The sequence below is a fragment of the Rhineura floridana genome, chromosome 6, assembly GCF_030035675.1.
Source record: "Rhineura floridana isolate rRhiFlo1 chromosome 6, rRhiFlo1.hap2, whole genome shotgun sequence".
In the NCBI taxonomy this organism is placed as follows: domain Eukaryota; kingdom Metazoa; phylum Chordata; class Lepidosauria; order Squamata; family Rhineuridae; genus Rhineura; species Rhineura floridana.
This window is the reverse complement of record NC_084485.1, coordinates 136,481,798-136,501,647: the sequence shown is the minus strand read 5'-3', so window position 1 is coordinate 136,501,647 and position 19,850 is coordinate 136,481,798. Positions and strand designations below refer to the sequence as shown.

The following is a 19,850-nucleotide window of genomic DNA, read 5'->3' as shown; positions in this document are numbered from 1 at the left end:
TCAGCACCCAGGGTAATTTTTGTAAATTGATTACAATCTATATTTGTTCATATGTGGTTTATGCTACTTTTTGAAGTAGCAAGCATAACTAAGTATTTATTAAATTCACCATTCATTGCCTCAGTCATTTAAAAAATAAATTTCCTAAAATCTATATGTGGATTGAAAGATTTATAACAATAGGACAAATTGATGTGTCCCTGATTATCTATTCAGTTCAAAACTAGGGCAGTGATTGCCTGTTTCCAAGACTGGATTCATGCAATCCAGCAAAACCACCTGGCCAGCAAGGAGGAAACGTTAGTAGTGGTTATGTCTATATGTCCTGCTGTCAGGTTGCATGGATTTGCTTAGGACTCATGCAGGATTGGGAGTGGGGGGAAATTATGTCACCTGTAGAGCTAGATTTTGCAGTCACTTAAATGATTGTGCTATAATGTATAGAAGGTGCTAATATAATTTGGACAATATTTTGTTAGACTAAGATGTTAGTCTATAAAATAACCCCAAAAATCAGGATTGTTAGCACATGATTCAGTTTAAGGGGATGGGTAACTAGGATGTACAAGTGGCCTGCTGAGTCATATTACTCTTAAGTTTGCTAACATCACTGCACCACAGATGGAAAGCCAACAAAACTGTAGGTAGCCATTATTCCAAAAGCTACAGTATGTTAATATATTTATTGGATCAGTCAGTTATGGTTTCAGGCCCAGTTTTAGCATTGAAACAGTCTTGGTTATCCTGATTGATGACATCTATTAGAAGAGAAACAGGAGGAGTGTGACCCTCTTGCTTCTCCTTGTCCTCTCAGTAGATTTTGACACCATTGACCATGGTGTCCTTCTGGAATGACTCGGGGGGGGTAGTTAGAAGCACTGTCTTATGGTGGTTTTGCTCCTACCTGCAGAGTCATTATCAGAAAGCACTACTAGGTGACTCTTGTTCAGCCCCATGACTTTTGAGTTGTGGGGTCCTGGAAGGGTCTGTTCTGTCTCCTATACTATTCAGTATCTATATGAAAACATTGGGATCTGGGGATTTGGAGCATATCATCAGATGATAACATAGCTCTCTCTTTCAATTCCATCTTAATCAGGAGAGGCTATGAAGGTATTGGACTAGTGGCTGGAAGCAGTGATGAGCTGGATAGGAACCAATACACAGAGGTTGAATCCTGATAGGTTGCTGTGGCTGGGAGGGGTTGCTCTCCTCTGAAATAACACATTTGTGGTCTGGGAGTACGAACGGATTCCAACGTATCACTGAAGTCTCAAGTGATTTCTTTGGCTAGGAGTATTTATGCCCAGCTTAGACTGGTTTGCCAGCTATAGCTGTTCCTGCCCTGGGAAAGCCTGGCCTCAGTTGTCCATGCTCTGGACTACTGTAATGCACTTTATGTGGGGCTGCTGTTGAAGACTGTCTAGAGGTTGCAGTTTGTGCAGAATGTGGTTGCTAGGTTGGTAAGTAGTGCACTACAACAGGACCATGTGTCACCAGTCCTGAAGGCACACTGGCTGCCAGCGAGCCAGCATACAAAGCCCTAAATAGCTTGAGAACCAAGTACCTGAAAGAGTGCCTCTCCATTATTGCCTATCTTGCGACCAACAATCAGCAGAGGAGGCCCTGCTGGTGGTACCGCTGCTGGCCAATTTGCATTGGCTTGTCACAAGACCTTCTTGGTAGTGGTTCCCCATTTGTGGAATACCCTCCCTGGTGAGGTGCATCTATCCCCCTGATTATTAGTGTTCAGGAAGAGTTTTAAAACATTTCTGTTTACCAGATGGGTGAAAGATGCTGTTCCTGGCAAACTTGTAAATTATTAGCTGGGAGGGAATGTGATGGCTTCTAGATGTTTTTTAGTTGTTTAAAATAGGTTTTTATTTTATTTTTGATTGTATTCTTTTAACTTTATGTTTGCCGTGCTGGGCAACTTTGAGAGGAAGGGTGGGTGGAATTAAAAAAATATATAATAAATTATTAAGAATTAATTAATTATTAATTATAATAAATAAATTAATTATAATAAATATTGCAAAGTCATGAGCAAGCTTTTGAGTTTCTCATCTAGAAAAACATCTCATATAAAGCATCTAGAAAATTTATTTATTTACTTATTTACTTATTTATTAAATTTATATCCTGCCCTTTCTCCCAGTAGGAGCCCTACTGGGAGAAAATGATCTTGAGGTACTTATCTAGTTATGCAGAGGAAAGAAAAATAGACTTATATTTTGAGGAAGAGAGAAACAGAAAGTCTTGGTTGCATGCTGAGTTGGGACCTAACAGAATGATCTGCACCCCAAACAGTCTGTTTCCAGGGTGAGATTCTGTTACCAGATCTTGGCACTAACAAAGAACTGGTGAGCATCTAAATTATTTCATTATAGTTTTTATTGAGAGGATAGATCCCGTTTGTACTAGGGATATTTAATAGCATTAGGAATTCTAAGGATACTTCATGGTTCAAGGCAGCTCTTCACGGCTTGTGATCCATCAAATCGTTGTGACCCACCCGTGGTCTCATAAACCACCTCTTCCCCCCCTCCCTGCCGTATGCCTGGAACTGGAGAATGCAAACTGCCAAGCACCTGCCAGGACACAGTACATGCCTGTGTTTTGGTTTGCTAGGTTGCAAGTTATATTCTTGAGGTATGTATGTGATATTTTAATATATTAATGTTGATTTTTTTCCCCGATCTCTGCTGTTTTCCATGATGCACTATGAAGTAGGTCATGTTTAGCCATTTAAAGTTAATTGCTTTCAAAGGAAATCAGCAAAGGAAGGAAGAAACTGGATCCTTTTCCAACTGCTTCTTGGTGACACATGTCCTACTTGAGAGTGTTCTAGGAATTCTCTGATAAATTCATTGCTGGCCATAGGAGCATCCATGTTACTGACCCCTGCATAATAGTCTAAATTCCTCTATCTGCTATGCATCAACTTTGTATAAACTATTAATGTTAAAAGAGCTCCATTCTGGACCCACTTTTCTCGAAAGTTGGTCAGCCAGAGTTGAGATGCATCAGGTACAATAATGCATGTTTCGCTTACAGTGGTATACTTTTTAAAAGGTGTGTGTGTGTGGGGGGAGAGAATCTACAACTACAGCTGTTTTCCCACTAGGACTTGTATCATTGAAATTTTATTTGTCCTTTCTAAAATCTACATGTTGTATCCAAAGTTGCCATCCTAGGGTTCACCCAACCCTCCAGAGCAGATTTGGGGAGATCACTGGGCATACACAGGGAGAGGAGAAAGGGGAAGTCCCATTGCACTAGCTGTAATCCTGCTGACAGGACACTATAGATTTATTACAGCCTAGTTGTTCAGTTGAGGAGGGGGGAGGAAATTCTGCTCTTTGCATGTAGGTCCTGCTTGCAGATTTCCCATGGGCAACTGGTTGGCCACTGTGAGAACAGGATGCTGGACTAGATGGGCAATTGGCCTGATCCAGCAGGCTCTTCTTCTGTTCTTAACATGCTTCCTGTGTTACCTTTGAAAGATATACCCCTGAGAGAGCCCTCATTCTCACGTTTAACAAGCTCTGAAAACACAACCTTGATACCTCAAGACCTGCTCTGGTGGCTGAGAGTGTATATTTAAAAGGAACCCAGACACATTTTTCAGCTTGTGTGTGTTCTACCAGTTAGATATTGTGTCTTGCTTGTGCTTTATGGATCTGCAGATGTGTATGCAGGAAGAGAATTGAAATAGTTCAGTTCATATCCATTCTCTCAAATATACACATCATAGATCCTCAAGTACCTTTCTACTTGCCTTCAGATACATGGGCCTCTTTAACACCTATGACTTTCAAGACATGAGAAGATTGCCAGGTCTAATGGGAACGAATTTATCTGTTGTCCATTTATCCTGTATTTGATGGCTATTTGATTATGATAATTAGAATCTCTGTAATAATATTTAGCACAGATATAGATTAAACTATAATATTTAACGTGTTTCACATGCATTGCACTAAGATAATTCTTAAACTCCCCTATAAGATGCAGGGGGTGGGGGTTGAGAGAAAAGTGAAATGAATAAGTGAATTCGTGGCAGAAACAAGAACTGAGCTAGGGATCCATTGGTCAGTCTCTTATCTGCTATGCTATGCTGCGCTATACTATTTGTTACATTGCATCATAATTTCTTGTTACTCCACTGTTAATACTTTCAGAGCAGTTTACATATTTTTAAACAACAATAACAATCAAATAATCCCTTACCATTAAAAAAGCAACCAGCAAGCAACAAATAGTCTTGGCATAAGGGTTGCCATCACTCATAAAGCCCACTGACAGATATCGCTTTCTTTTCAACCGTGTGGGAAGGAATGATACTGCCAAGCAGAGCTACAAAGATATCACATCAGGCTTTGAAGCTCTGGGAAGGAAACTCAAGGATTTTGGGGCCCAGATAGTTTTCTTATCCATCCTTCCAGTACTTCGAAGAGGAGTAGAAAGGGAAAAAAATATGCTCTGGGTGAATGAATGGCTACAAAAGTGGTGCCAATGCAAGAGATTTGGATTCTGGGACCATAGGCTACACTTCCTGGAAGATGGAAGGCTGGCAAGTGATGGATTGTACTTCACAAGGACTGGGAAGAATGTGTTTGGCCACAGCATGGAGAGCTTTAAACTGAATCCTAAGGGGGAGAGAGTCGTTAACTTGGCAGTAACAACTAACAAAGTCTTGTAGTGCACATTAAGAGGAACTGAGACAACTGCTCTAATGGGGCACCATAATAGTCTTCATTAAAATGTAGGAAGGAAGCTAGGCCTTAAATCTCATGGTCTTAAGTCTATATACTAATGCCCAGAGTATGGGAAACAAACAAGATGAACTTGAACTCTTAATACAGGAGAGTAAATACGACTTGATAGGTATACCTGAAACTTGGTGGGATGACTCCCATGACTGGAATACAGCAATTGAAGGAGATAACTTGTTCAAAAAGAACAGAAGGAATAGAAGGGGAGGCACAGTCAGCTATATGTTAAAAATATACAGTATATCCCTGTACAGAAATATGGGAGGACAACCTTGGTAGCTCCACCATTTGGATTAAAATAAATGGGGCAAGGAATAAAAGGAACATGGTGGTTGGAGTCTACTACCAACTACCCAGTCAAGGAGAAGATGAGGATGAAACTTTTGAAAAACAAATTGCCAATGTTTCAAGGAGGCATGATGTAGTAGTAATGGGGGACTTCAGTTACCCCAGTATCTGTTGGGAGACAAATTCTGCCAAACATGGCCCCTCCCAAAAATTCCTGACTCGGTGCTGGAGATAACTTTCTCCTACAGAAAGTGGAGGCAGCAACTAGAGAATCAGCTATCCTTGACTTGATTCTAACCAATAGAGATGACTTGGTGAATGAAGTGGCAGTTACAGGAACTCTGGGGGAAAATGACCATGCTGTACTTGAGTTCTTGATTTTCAAAGAAGCAAAAGGTGAGAGTAGCCATACTCGTACCCTGGACTTCAGGAAAGCCAATTTTAATAAACTCAGAACAATGGTAAGGTTCCATGGCAAACAACCCTAATGAGAAAAGGAGTCCAAGATGAGTGGGAGTTTCTAAAAAAGAAATTCTAAAGGCACAATGGCAAACAATTCCATCAAGGAAAAAAAGAGGGAAGACAGCAAAAGAAGCCAATGTGGCTTCACAAAAAGCTTAGAGGTGACCTGAAAACAAAAAAGGACATGCATAGGAAGTGGAAGGAAGGCCAGGCCACAAAGGAAGAGTATAGATAGGTAGCACGGAATAGCAGGGATGGTGTCAGGAAGGCTCAAGCTGAGAATGAGATGAGGTTAGCGAGAGATGTCAAAAGCAACAAAAAAGCTTTCTTCAGGTACATCTATAGTAAAAGGCAGAGAAGAGAAATAGTGGTACAGCTGCTCAATGATGGCAAAATGGTAACAGATGACAAAGAAAAGGAAGTGCTTAATTCCTACTTTGGAACAGTCTTCTCCCACAAGAGGGTCTATGATCCTCCTGGGAAATGTGAAGTTGAAAGAGCAGGATTGCAGCTTGAAACTGATAGACCAATGGTCGAGGAATACTTAATCACTTTGAACAAGTTCAGATCTGCAGGGCCCAATGAACTGCATCCTAGAGCCTTCAATACTCTAGGATGAAGAACTCTCAGAACTGCTGTCTATTACCTTTGCAAATTCGTGGAGGATGGGTGAAGTGCTAGATGACAGGAAGAGGGCTGATGTCCCTTTTTTCAAAAAGGGCAAAAGGGAGGAACCTGGAAAGTACAGATGAGTCAACCTGACATCAATCCCTGGGAAAATTCTGGAGCATATTATAAAGTGGTCAGTCTGTAACCACCTTGAAAACAATGCAGTGATTACTGGAAGCCAGTATGGATGTAAATAATAATAATAATAAATAAATTTAATTTATATGTCGCCTATCTGGCCAATGACCACTGTAGGCGACGTACATGAAGAATTAAAATACAATACAATAAAATACAATAATAAAAATAAAACAATACAGCAGCAATAATAATAATGTAGGGTAGAAGGCATTTGTTCATAACATTTAACCCTCCCCGGAAGTCCCAAAGGCCTGTTGAAAGAGCCAGGTCTTTAAGGCTTTACGAAATGTATTTAGGGAAGAGGCATGCTGTAGATCTTGTGGGAGGGAGTTCCAAAGAGTGGGGGCCGCCACTGAGAATGCCCTCTCTCTAGTTCCCACCAATTGAGCTGTTTTTGTCGGCGGGATTGAGAGAAGGCCCTGTGTGGCAGATCGTGTCGGGCGGCATAGTTGGTGGCGTTGCAGGCGCTCCTTTAGATAGACTGGGCCGAAACTGTATAGGGATTTAAAGGTTAATACCAACACCTTGAATTGGGCCCGGAAAACAACAGGAAGCCAGTGTAGATCGAACAACACAGGCGTGATGTGATCCCGGCGGCGACTATTCATAAGTAAACGAGCCGCCGCGTTTTGTATAAGTTGTAGTTTCCAGACCGTTTTCAAGGGTAACCCCACGTAGAGCGCATTACAGTAATCCAGTCGAGAGGTGACCAGGGCATGTACTACTAGTGGGAGTTGATGATCAGGAAGGTAAGGTTGCAGCCTTCGTATGAGGTGTAGTTGATACCAGGCTGCCCGGCTCACTGCCGAAATCTGAGCCTCCATGGACAGCCTGGAATCAAGTACAACCCCAAGGCTATGGACCTGGTCCTTCAGGGGTAGACTTACCCTGTTGAACTTCAGGTCAACGTCTCCCAACCTTCTCTTATCCCCCACGAGCAGTACCTCGGTCTTATCGTGGTTCAACTTCAGCCTGTTCCTCCCCATCCATCCACTCACGGATTCCAGGCACTTGGACAAGGTCTCCACAGCCGACTCTGGTGAAGATTTAAATGAGAGATAGAGCTGAGTGTCATCTGCATATTGGTGACACTGCAGCCCAAATCTCCTAATGATTGTCCCCAGCGGCTTTATATAAATGTTAAATAGCATGGGAGAGAGGATAGAGCCCTGTGGCACACCACAATTGAGAGGCCAAGGGTCTGAAACCTCCTCCCCCAATGCTACCTGTTGGTACCTATCGGAGAGAAAGGAACGGAACCACTGCAGTACAGTACCTCCAATTCCCAATCCCTCCAGGCGATGTAAAAGGATACTGTGGTCGACAGTATCAAAAGCCGCTGAGAGATCGAGGAGGACAAGAAAGGTGAATTCTCCCCTATCTAATGCCCTCCTCATGTCATCTACCAGAGCGACCAAGGCTGTTTCAGTTCCGTGACCAGTCCTGAAACCCGATTGGTATGGATCCAAATAATCAGTTTCATCCAAGTGTGCTGACAACTGGTTGGCCACCACTCGCTCAATGACCTTGCCCAAGAATGGAAGATTGGAAATTGGGCGAAAGTTATTAAAAACTTGCGGATCTAAGGAGGACTTCTTCAAGATGGGCTTTACAATTGCCTCCTTGAAAGCTGATGGCATCACACCCTCTTGCAAGGATGCGTTTACCACTGTTTTAATCCCTGTGCCCAATTTCTCTTTGCAGCTCATAAGGAGCCACGATGGGCAAGGATCATTCAGGCAAGTGGTAGGCTTCACAGTTGAGAGTACCTTATCCACATCCTCAGAAGGGAGAAGCCGAAACCAATCCCAATTTACCGGCTTGCAACTGGCCAACTCTGGTTCACTTACTGTGTCCACGGCGTACGGGATCGAGCTCCGTAAGTGTTCGATTTTATCGGCGAAGTGCTTTGCCAATATGTCACAGGAGGCCTTTGACTGTTCCAAGGGGTCCTGGGCAACTGGACCGACCAGTCCTCGAACCACCTGGAAGAGCCTCCTGGGACAGCACTCCGCAGACGCAATAGAGGCAGCAAAGAACGCTTTCTTTCCTGCCCTTATTGCCACTTGGTAGGCAGCTACTGCTGCTCTAACCTGTGTCCGGACATCTTCAGAGCGGGATTTCCGCCACCGGCGTTCTAGTCGTCTCACCTCCTGTCTCAGCAAACGCAACCGTGGTGTATACCACGGTGCTAACTGAGTTCTATTCAGGGGGAGAGGACGTTTCGGAGCCACCTGATCTAATGCCCTGGTGATCCCATCATTCCACTCCCTCACCAGGGTTTCGACCGGGCGGCCTTCAGTAGGTTCCAATTCCCCAAGCGCAGTTAGGAATCCTTTTGGATCCATCAGGCGCCTGGGGCGGACCATTCTAATTGGTCCTTCACCCCTGCGGAGGGGGTGTGGCATTGAGAAGTCTATGTTTACCAGGTAGTGATCTGACCATGACACAGGGGTGGAATAAACCACTCCCAACTTCAGAGCACTTCTCTCCTCTTCCAGGACAAACACAAGGTCGAGAGCATGACCGGCTACATGGGTGGGTCCCCTATTACTAAGGCGCAGTTCCCAGGAAGCCATGGTTTCTAGGAAATCCCGAGGGGCTCCAGTGAGAGTGGACTCGGCATGCACATTGAAGTCACCCAGTACTAACAATTCTGGGGACAACACCCGTACGGCCGAGACCACCTCCAGCACCTCGGCCAGAGAGTCTGCTGTGCAGCAGGGTGGGTGGTACACTAGCAGGATCCCTAGACTGCCCTTCGGGCCCAACCTCCAGTACATGCAATCAACACATTGAGTCCTATGGAGAGGGAGTCTGGCAAAAACCAAAGACTCTCGATAGATGACTGCGACACCCCCTCCCCGCCTGCCCACCCTCGGCTGCTGTGCATAACGGAAACCTGGTGGACACATGGCCTCGAGAATGGGAGCAGAGGCCTCGTCCAGCCAAGTTTCCATAACAAATCCTGCCAGACTAATCTTATCTCATTTTTTGATTGGTTAACCTCCCTGGTAGACTGTGGAAATGCTGTGGACATAATATATTTCAACTTCAGCAAAGCTTTTGACAAAGTACCCCATGATATTCTGATTAGCAAGCTAGCTAAATGTGGGCTGGATGGAACAACTATCAGGTGGTGTTGTTAGCCAAGCAGGGAGAGGACAGATAGATGAGGGCAAAATAGAGGATGAGGACTTGGACTGGGAACCTGGGGAGGGGGCAGATAGTGGGATGGACTCTTGGGGTGCTCCAGCCCCCGTCTTGGACAGGTGAGCCCCCTCAGCTCCTAACCCCCTTGTGGAAACGCCTACCTGGTGTGTCTGACACTCTCCAACTGGACACACAGCTGCTGCCACCACTGCCAGAAAATCAACTTTGCATGTCAGACATTTTCCAGCTGAGCGCTGCCCAGCTTCCCCTGCCCGAACTGACATCTAGCAGCCCCGCTTTGTTGGAGGGGGAAACTGAGATCAAGCCACCTTCACGCCACACTCAGAGGCATTTGAGGCGAGAAGTTCAACAGACTGAGCTGAGGAGGAGCCTTTGTTTGCACGCGAGATTCAGGCCTACCTAAGGGGACTTGGAGGGGGACCCAGTTGTTGAGTCAACGTCTTAGAGTCGCAAGGTCATTGCTTAGTCAGAGTTTGAGTAGTGCAAAGTTCCTAGAAAGAGTAGTTAGGTTAATGAGGCGAACTGCTTTGGATGTACCTATTACTTTAATAAAAAGAAAAAAAGCCACAACCAAGTCTGAGCCTGGTTTCCTCCACTTTGGGCAGGACAAGTGGATCCACAGTTGGCTACAGAATTGTTCTCAAAGAGTGCTTATCAAGGTTTCCTTCTGAAACTGGGGGGAGGTAATGAGTGGGGTATCACAGAGCTCGGTCCTAGACCCAGTGGTCTTCAAGTTTTTATTGATGACTTAGATGAGGAGGTGCAGGGAATATGTATCAACTTTGCAGATGATACAAAACTGGGAAGGATAGCTAATACCCTGGAAGACAGAAACAAAATTCAAAGGGATCTTGATAGGCTGGAGCATTGGGCTGAAAACAACAGAATGAAATTCAACAGGGATAAATACAAAGTTCTACATCTAGGAAATTTATTTATTTATTTATTTATTAAATTTATTAGTCGCCCATCTGGCTGGTTCTCCAACCACTCTGGGCGACGCACAACATGAAACATACAGTTCACATTAAAACCTTAAAATTCCAACAGTAACACTAAAAAGAAATCAAATGCACAGTTATAAGATGGGGGATACTTGGCTCAGCAATACTGCATGCGAGAAGGTTCTTTGGATTGTTGTTGATCACAAGCTGAATATGAGCTAACAGTGCGATGTAGCTGAAAAAAAAGCAAATGCTATATTAGGCTGCATTAACAGAAGTATAGTTTCCAAATTGAGTGAAGTATTAGTTCCCCTCTATTCAGCACTGGTTAGGCTTCATCTTGAGTACTACGTCCAGTTCTGGACACCACACTTTAAGAAGGATGCGGACAAACTGGAAGAGGTTCAGAGGAGGGTAACGAGGATGATCAGGGGACTGGAAACAATGCCCTATGAATAGACACTGAAAGGACTTGGCATGTTTAGCCGTGGGAAAAGAAGACTGGGGAGAGATATGCTAGCACTCTTCAAGTACTTGAAAGGTTACCACACAGAGGAGGGTCAGGATCTCTTCTTGATCATCCCAGAGTGCAGGACAAGGAAGAATGGGCTCAAGTTACAGGAAGTCTGATTTAGACTGAACATCAGAAAAAACTTCCTATTAGAGCGGTATGACAATGGAACCACTTACCTAGGAAGGTGGTGGGCTCTCCAACACTGGAGGCATTCAAGAGGCAGCTGGACAGCTAGGGCTCACTTGATGACAGTTACATGAAGCAGGTCCTGCTTGCTGTCCACATGAGTTTGTGTAGAAGAAGGCAGTCTTTCAGGTATCCAAGTTTTAAGCCATTTAGGGGCTTTAAGATAAGAGTCAGCACTTTGCATTGTGCTTGGAGCCAGATTAGTAGCCTGTGCAACTGTTTCAAAACTAACATGATACATTTTCAACCATTAGTATTCAGTAACCTTGCCACTGTATTTTGTACCAACTTACATGAAGTACTCTCAAAGAGTCTAAAGAGAGGGTAGATAAAACATGGCCAGGCTGTCCTTGTCTAGGTTACAGCTGATGCGCCAATATTAGCTAATGAAAGGTACTTCATATCATAGAATCCTCTTGGGCCTCCCAACTATAAGGTGAAATCTAGGAAATACCAAGCTGCAGACCTTGTTCCTTTGTGGCAGGGCTGGAGAACCTCTGGCCCGTGAGCCAGTCTTGGCCCACAGGTGTGTCCAATTTGGCATTCAAGGCCATTTCCCCCAAACCACACCCACCTATCAATCTAGTGTGTTGTGACCTTATTTTTTGTGATTTTAAGTTAGAAAATAATGAAGGTTGGAATATGTTTGCAAAGTAAAACCAAAAATCATTGCCATCTAGTGTTAAACAAATTACTGAATGTTTGATAAAGTTGTAAAATATTGTGTATGTATAGATAATACTTTAGCTAGTAGGTAACGCTCAGTAAATGCTCTGAGAAGGATCCAAACAATTGTGACAGTGTTCAGTCAGTGAGCCTAAGGGAACTTTACATTAGTTTTTTCTTGAACAGGAGCCCCCATGACACATTCCATGGGGCTAGTGGAAGCCCCTCAAGTGAATCTAAGCTAGGGTTACCATCATTTTGTCATTTCAAAAAGAGTATATTTGGCTTCGGTAAGAGTATGCTGTTGCACCATCTCAAAAAGAGTACATGTACTCTTAAAAGAGTACAGTTGGTAACCCTAATCTAAGCAGCAATTTGGATCCTGGCCTATATTACATTAAATATTTCGTTCAGTATTGTATTTTTAGTCCAATAAATAAATGTTGAAGTGGTGTTCCCCACCCCTTTTCTCTCTTGAATGGAAAACATTTCTGTATATTCCCATCCATTTTAATTATTGTGTGCTGAATATCAAAGGCTGTATTTTCCCCCTTCCATTGCTATTTGTAGCTTGCATGAGATAACTATGGCAACCAGAAGAGAGGAGCAAAGGAGCTGCAGGCATGTGCAAAAGGTTTATTCAGAGCTCAGCATAGTAAGCCTAGATATGAGCAATCAAGCCGAGCCAATGACTTTTACAATGTTGAGGCTCATAAACAGTCTTCCATGATGTACTTGCTGAGAGGTATAGTCATTGTGGTGGGAGGTAGTGTGTGTGAGGGGGAGGATGTTATGCTTCTGAATGGCAAGCGTCTAAAAAAAACTTCTTTCGTTCATTTCTCTCTTGTAGTTTGAACTTGTTCAATTTTATAGCTTTGTTCACAGAGCAAAAGTCGTATTTTATCATTAAATGCAAATTGGACCAACAGAGATTGATGGTAACTTTCTGACATTCTTCCCACTTTAAGAACTTAATTTTAAGAGGGTACAGTTGCCCCTTTGGGACCTAAATATGTAAACTCCCCATCAGAATCTTCCTTAGAATTCCCATTTGAAATAATTAAATTTAACGTATTTGCTAACTGAATGTTGGGGTTTCATAAAGATAGGCAGGCTTAGTTCAAAGGGGTCTCCCAGGGAAGGCACAGACAGTTGTTACCAACAAGAAACATCCTCCCCCCACCCCCAAGGAACTGTTCATGGGAGTTCCTCTACACTAATGCCAACCAAAATGGCACTGATACAAGGATGAGCCAAGAGGAGAGAGTGTATGTGCAAGTGTGTCTGAATATATATCCTGCTGTGCGGGTGTATTGTGAGCCCTCATCTCATCTTGACTTTAGCTGCTTTCTCACCAACTTTCTCTCTTCCTGCATCTTCTGCCTACTTTCCATTTTGAGAGATAAAATGCTCTTCCTAAAATGTTGAGGAACTGCTTTACAATAGCATGCCATAGCGATAAAGAAGAATATGTGTATTTTAAAGGGTATACGAGTAAGAAGTTATCTTGATAGTTTAATTGACAACTCATTAACAACCTGAAAAATGGTGCCTTGGTCTTTCCCTTTATTACCATCTTGTGGCCACAACAGGGAAAAGATGTTCATATCCATTTATCAGTTATTTAATTCCAGTAGGGCCCTGCTTTACAGCGCTTCACTTTACAGCGTTCCGCTAATACAGCGGTTGTCAATTGCAGAAAGGCCCCGCTCCTATGGTGCTTGTTCCGCTTTTACGGCAGTTTTTGCTCGTTGCATGCCATTTTTGCGTGATGCGCACCATTATCTTCAATGCGTTCCCCTTTACAGCGGTTTTCGCTTTACAGCGGGGGTCCGGCAAGTAACCCGCTGTATGAGTGGGGTCCAATTGTAACATAAACTGCTATCATCAGGAGCTATTTTAGTCTGGCCAAAGTACTAAAGTACTTTACTCAGTTTTCAGAAGGAGTACATAAACCATCAACAGTAATTTTAAATTGTACCATCTTTGGTATTCTAAAATTGCAAATGAAAAAAAAAATCCTGGATTTGAATGTTGTGGTTAGTTGGAGGACAAGACCATACCAACATATTACGTTTACAGCTACCATTGGATCTAGTTCCTCTAAAATAGTACCTCTACAATGGTCTCTTCTTCCTGAACATAATTCTATCCTGTCCACGTACTCCCATTTCTGGCAGACCCTGGATTTTCGCCTTCCATTTCTACCTTGAAATTGGCGCTGTTATGCTCTTGCTTACTATTGCTGCTTCTACCGTTTGATGCTATAGGCCAGCCCATCTGTCAGGGTGTGGCTTAGATATCAAGAAGAGGAACCTGGGTACTTGCACGTTAAGTTTGGGGCAAGCAGGAATGTAAATGAATTGCATTAAGGCAGCAGCATCATTGCTACCCTCACTGACGTGAACAAGCAACTACAGGCTCATTATCAATTATTTTGAATGTGGTTTTTTTTTTTTACACTATCAGTACTATGTTGTGAAGCCTTGCAAGGTAATTGTCATAATAAATGGGTTGTTGTGTTGTGTTTTTTTGGCCATGGTTTCATCTTTTAGTACAAAACAGATGCAGCAACAGAAAAGCTGTATATAATGCTGTGATCTCCCCTCTGTTGTAGCTAGGTAAAATTTCTTTACAATTTATGTTTTCTAATGCTAAGCTTCCATTCCTAATTCACAGAGTAATTATTTGGTGTTCATGGCAGAGCTCTTCTGGTGGTTTGAAGTTGTGAAGCCATCATTTGTCCAGCCTCGAGTTGTAGTTCATCCTCAAGGTAACCTTTTGTTGTTGCTGCTTCATATTATGCTAAACTATGCATACTCCATGGGTGTCAGATTAAAATAGTGTTAAATATAACCCCTGGTCAGTAACTATTTTAATAGGGGTCTTATTTGCAACTGGTGAGGACAGGAAGTCTCCCAGTACTAGCTGCATCTGCTGGGAACATGTTTCCTACAGCGTGACTAGCAACAGGAACTTCAGCAGAGTTTTTGGGGTGGACCACACAGCTCAGTGGTAGATCCAAACACCTGCTTTCCATGCAGAATCTCCCAGCTTTAATCCCTGGTATCTCCAGTTTAAAAAAAAGATTAGGTAGCAGGTGATATGAAAGGAAAACAGCACTTTGAATTGTGCCCAGAAGCATCTTGGTAACCAGTACAAATGTTCTGATATGCTTACACAGCTGCAGTCATATGAACACCTTTGCTGCTGCATTCTAGACCGAGTGAAGCTTTGTCTGTGTCTTGGCTCTTGCCTGGATATACTGTACAGACATGTCAAATGGCTTGCTTTTTTATAGCTGTAAAATTTGCTATTGTATGCATGTGCATAAGATATTTGTGAAATTTGCTATTTTGTTTTTCTGACATTACACTCCTCAGCTTGGCTGTTGATCTTCTAATGGTTTTTACTTCTACAGTTATAATATATAAAATGTTTATTTTTGCTTTAGCTGAACTTTCAAAAGAAGTGTCCTCTGTTCCTGCTGCAAATGCCAATAGAAGAAACTACCCAGATATGTCACATGATTCTGACCTGATAGCCAGGTATAATTCCTAACCTCCTTTTTATAGGCATTATATTGCTAGTTTTAAATCGGCAAAACAATTTGCTCAACAATGCTTTTTGCCTTGGTTCTTTTTATTTATGATTAATAACCTTTAGCTTTAGAACCAGCTATAGCGAGGCTAAATTTCTCAGGTTCTTCTCTTCCTCCTGCCCCTTCTTCCAAGAGTCAGAGCACAAAGTCCTCAGAGCTCCACTCAAAAGAAGTGTGTCCCTCAATGCACCCTCATTTTTCAAATGCTGTTGATGTTTCTGTATCCTAAGTTTAGAAAGTACCAAGAAGCAGTTCTCTCCTGCCCAAAATGCTGATTTCCTTACACATTAGGTAAATAGGAAAAAAAAGTATGCAACTCACTCTTCACTAACATAATAATATATTAACTTTTCTCATTTATAATAAGGATGAACAGTGATAGTGGTGGTAACATGTTAGTATTCTTTGTTTGAATTGACCTGTCCTTAATATTTGGGGCAAGTAACATCACCCCACATATATATTTGATGCATATACACATGGTAAGTATTTACAATGTATTCATGACAGATCAAAACCAAATAATCTTTTGACACCTTAAATCTAACGAAGTGGGCTCTGCTCTGTGAACGTTTATGCCGCAACATGTTTGTTAGATTTGAGGGTGCCACAAAAGTGTCTGTCATGGTTTAAAGCAACAGACATAATGTGGCTACTCCTCTGGAGGCTCGAGGTATACTGTATAAAAACTACTGAACTGAACTGTCCAATAAGAACAACAATGCAATGTAGGTCACTTACCTTGGAGTTTTATTTGCTTTACAATCAAAAGCAGTGTTCCAAATAAGAGTAAAGGGGTTGTTGCTGTGTTAGAAGCATTGCTCATGACGGGTCTTTGTTTTTTCTTATTTTGTCACTGAGGCAACACGTAGACTTGCGAGTGGAATTAATAGAGCCTTGTAGAGGCCAAATATCTTGTTTGTTAAATATCTGGTGTTCTTTTCAGGAGGAATTAGCCTTTATAAATGCTCGGTTAGTGGTGACCATAATATTTGTCTGGGATACAAGGGGCAATGCCTGTATGGGTTTTTTCCAGCCTTCCTTGCAACAGCCTTTCACACTCATTGTAAAGCAAGTTGGCACTGTGAGAAACTGAAGGAGAATTTCACTTTACTCTATGACTTCTTCATGTGAACTTATACCCACATTTGACTATAAGCTGATAGCACTGAATATATTTGCCGTAGATGGAATTCATAACTTTAAATTGCTGTTTAATGAACAGACTTCCTTTATAACCAACCTAGGAAAGGCTTAATATCGTAGAATGACAATGTAGGTGATATTTTAAGAAAGTATGATTCTATAATGAAGATGATAGTTGCTCTCAGATGCCACGGACAACTCATGTTACTAAATTATAATAAATTTATTATATAATATAATTTATTAAATTATAATATACTAAATTATATTTAGTTCATTTGCTGTATGGAAGACATAAGTACAAACTGTTATGCTAATACAAGTATTAGTGGATACCTTCTCACAGGATTCAGATTCAATTAGAATTTTACATTTTAAATGTAGAAACTTTTTAATTGTATTGATTCATCAATTCATGCTTTCAGGCCTAATTTCAAACACAAGATGCTTCTTGAAATGTTCAGATGTGCAAGATTTGAAATTATAAGGAATTAACAAAGTGGTTTTTAAAAATTATTTTTCAGTGTGGAGGGTCCAGCTTTTCCACCATCTCATCAGATTCCACCTGCTAGCCATGCTCACCAACACCCTTATACATCTGCTCCAGGTAATGGCATAAAACTGAGAGATTTGACTTTTACCCTATTCAGATTAGGTTTGATCCAAAGATCCCCTTCTTCTGCCAGTGGTAAGAATCTTCTCCAGAAGAAGGGAGCCTTGTCTCCCCAACCCGTTATCAAACTATATATTTACCCAGAGTAACATTATTTTCATACAGTACTAGATATGGCTAAGAGCAACTGCTTTGCATGCAGAAGGTCCCAGTTTTAATCCCCGGCATCTCCAGGTAGGGCTGGGAATGTCACCTGTCTGAAACCATGGAGAGCTACTGCTAGTCAATGTAGGCCACTGTTCTTCAACCTTGGGTCCCTATGTTGTCGGACTACAACTCCCATCAACCCTGGCCAGCTTAGCCAATGGCCAAGGATGATGGGAGTTGTAGTCAGGGCCGGTTCTAAAGGGTGACCAGGTGGGGGCCTGGCTCTGCTCCCCTTCCACAATCTGCAGCAGGATTGCTGCCGCGGATCGCAGAGCAGGAGCTTCCACCTGCCCTCCATTCCCTCGCCCCACCTACCTGTCTCCTGCCTTTTAGCATTGCCCTTAATGAAGATGGCAGCCAAGTTTTCCCTAAGGTGCTGAAGCCCCTGCCACCACCTTGGTTGATGGCAGAGGTGAGCGTGTGTAGCATGCATGCATGCCATCAACGAAGATGGCAGTGGAGGCTTCATCCCCTTAGGGAAACAGTGGCCGCCATCTTGGTTAATGGCAATGTTAAAAGACAGGAGACAGGTAGCTGGGGGCTGTGCGGGGGGGTGCACATGCACGCAAACGCCGGGGCCCAGGGCAAGCTGATGCCCGAGGGCCCCGGCATGCCTGGGACCGGCCCTGGTTGTAGTCCAGCAACATCTCGGGATAGAAGATTGAAGAAGAGTACTGTAGACGGTACTGACCTAGATAGACCAATGGTCTGACTCAGTATAAGGCAGATCCATATGTTCCTGTGTTAGATCTAGCCTGGAATGTTTCAGTTATGCAGTGTACACTATCCTGTTCTTTTCCACCCCCATCCTCACAGCAGCCCAGCAAGGTAGCTTAGGCCAAAGGCAGTAACTGGTGCAGTGTCATCCATTGAAGTTTATGGCTAAGTAAGGATTTGAACCTGGTTCTACCATCCTAATCTGATGCACTGTTCACTTGTTCTCCATTATTATAAAAGTATTTTATAGAACTAATTGTTTTGCAATACATATTACTGGATCTGGATTATTCACTTTATTTTATTTTTAAACAGTAAAAAAGTTTAAATAGTGGCTTAGCTGCATAAACATAATTCATGTTAAATATAGTTGACAGAAGTACACAGAATGGTTGCAGTCCCAACTTAATTGATGCCAGTGAGAATTTAATTAATTCATCTTAGGGTGCAATCTAATTCGCATTTATGCTAGGCTGAGGGGAGTTGGAAGCAGTGGATCTCCAGCTGAGCTGGCTGGGTTTGCAGCTCAGCCGGGTTACAACGGCATAAGTCCCTCAGCCCAGCTCAGCCATCTCAGCTGAGAATGGTGTAGGTGAAGCTGGTGTAAGCCATGAAAAAGGGGTGTTCTGGGAGCATGTCAGGGGAGAGGCTGAGGTGTGGGGACTTAGGCCACATCCAACTTATGTTCAGTGTGCTCCTGCAGGTCCCAATTCAGGCAACAGTTATGCCGGGGAAAAGATCGACCTAAGAAAATTAATACAGTAGAAGTCAGTGGCGAGGGCTTACTCCCTGGTAGGGGTATTTGGAGAGTAGGCTTTTTATTTCTAGTCCCTTCATGCAATGCAGCTCCCAGGTGAGCTGGAGTTCAGCCAGCCCAGAGGCTCCTGAAAGGCAATTGGATGGGGTGGAACTTTACACCATCTTCTCTTATGCCAGCACCGGTTACACCGGCTTCCCCCAAATTGGATTGCTCTGCCTGTTTCACTTGGGTAATAATGTACAAGGCCAAAGTAACTTTGCTTACTTTCTGCAAACTGTTGTTTAAGACTTAATTAATTTATGTAGCCTGCTTTAAATTGCATCAACAGCAGAAGCCCATTATTTGATTTGTTACCTTTTTAAATTCCCTTTTTAAATGTTTCAGAAGAATTCACTCTTATGTGCTTTCTGTGTTGATTTTGAATAGGCAGCATTAGGCGATCTACATCTATGTCTTATATGGATGGATATGTGGGAACGTGGCCCAAAGAAAAAAGGTAAGCCATTTGTCAGTTGGGACCATATTTCCATAATGTTTCATTTCATATTGTTATGTGACATGAGTATCCTCGCTCTGAACACAGTTCACACACAGTGTGAATATGCATCTGTTACACATGGGAAGTACAATGAAGAGCTTTAGGGTTCATACACTGCACATGCAGGGTGAGATCCAGTGTAGCGCAAGCAGGTGTCGACTCACACATTTCTCCTTCCACTCCTCCATCCTACAGCCCCCTCTGTGCACCCCCCAAATCTTCTCCAGGGGGTTGGAGGACCCTGCAGAGCAGAAACTGTGGGTGTGCAGGGGGCTGGGGGGGGGAAGGGGAAGGAGAAGCCCTGTTGCACAAATAGATTTCCATTGTGCAGGTGGGCAAACATCATTGGATGTCACCCTTGAGAAGGCGTTTTCACTTTTACGTTTATAGAAATGGTATAATAGTCACTAGAACAGTTAATAGTTTTGTTTGCAAGACATTCAGAA

General features: G+C 42.8%; 1 protein-coding gene across 4 annotated transcripts in view; it reads left to right on the top strand.

Annotated features, from left to right (window-relative positions):
• CAMSAP2 (calmodulin regulated spectrin associated protein family member 2) overlaps nucleotides 1-19,850 on the top strand; it is a 123,136-nt gene that overhangs the window by 87,800 nt on the left and 15,486 nt on the right. For all 4 annotated transcript variants that reach the window (XM_061633922.1, XM_061633921.1, XM_061633923.1 and 1 more), the window contains 4 exons: nucleotides 14,502-14,595; nucleotides 15,277-15,370; nucleotides 17,094-17,176; nucleotides 19,293-19,362. In XM_061633922.1, coding sequence (XP_061489906.1) covers nucleotides 14,502-14,595; nucleotides 15,277-15,370; nucleotides 17,094-17,176; nucleotides 19,293-19,362 — 341 coding nt within the window. The remainder of the gene's footprint in view (nucleotides 1-14,501; nucleotides 14,596-15,276; nucleotides 15,371-17,093; nucleotides 17,177-19,292; nucleotides 19,363-19,850) is intronic.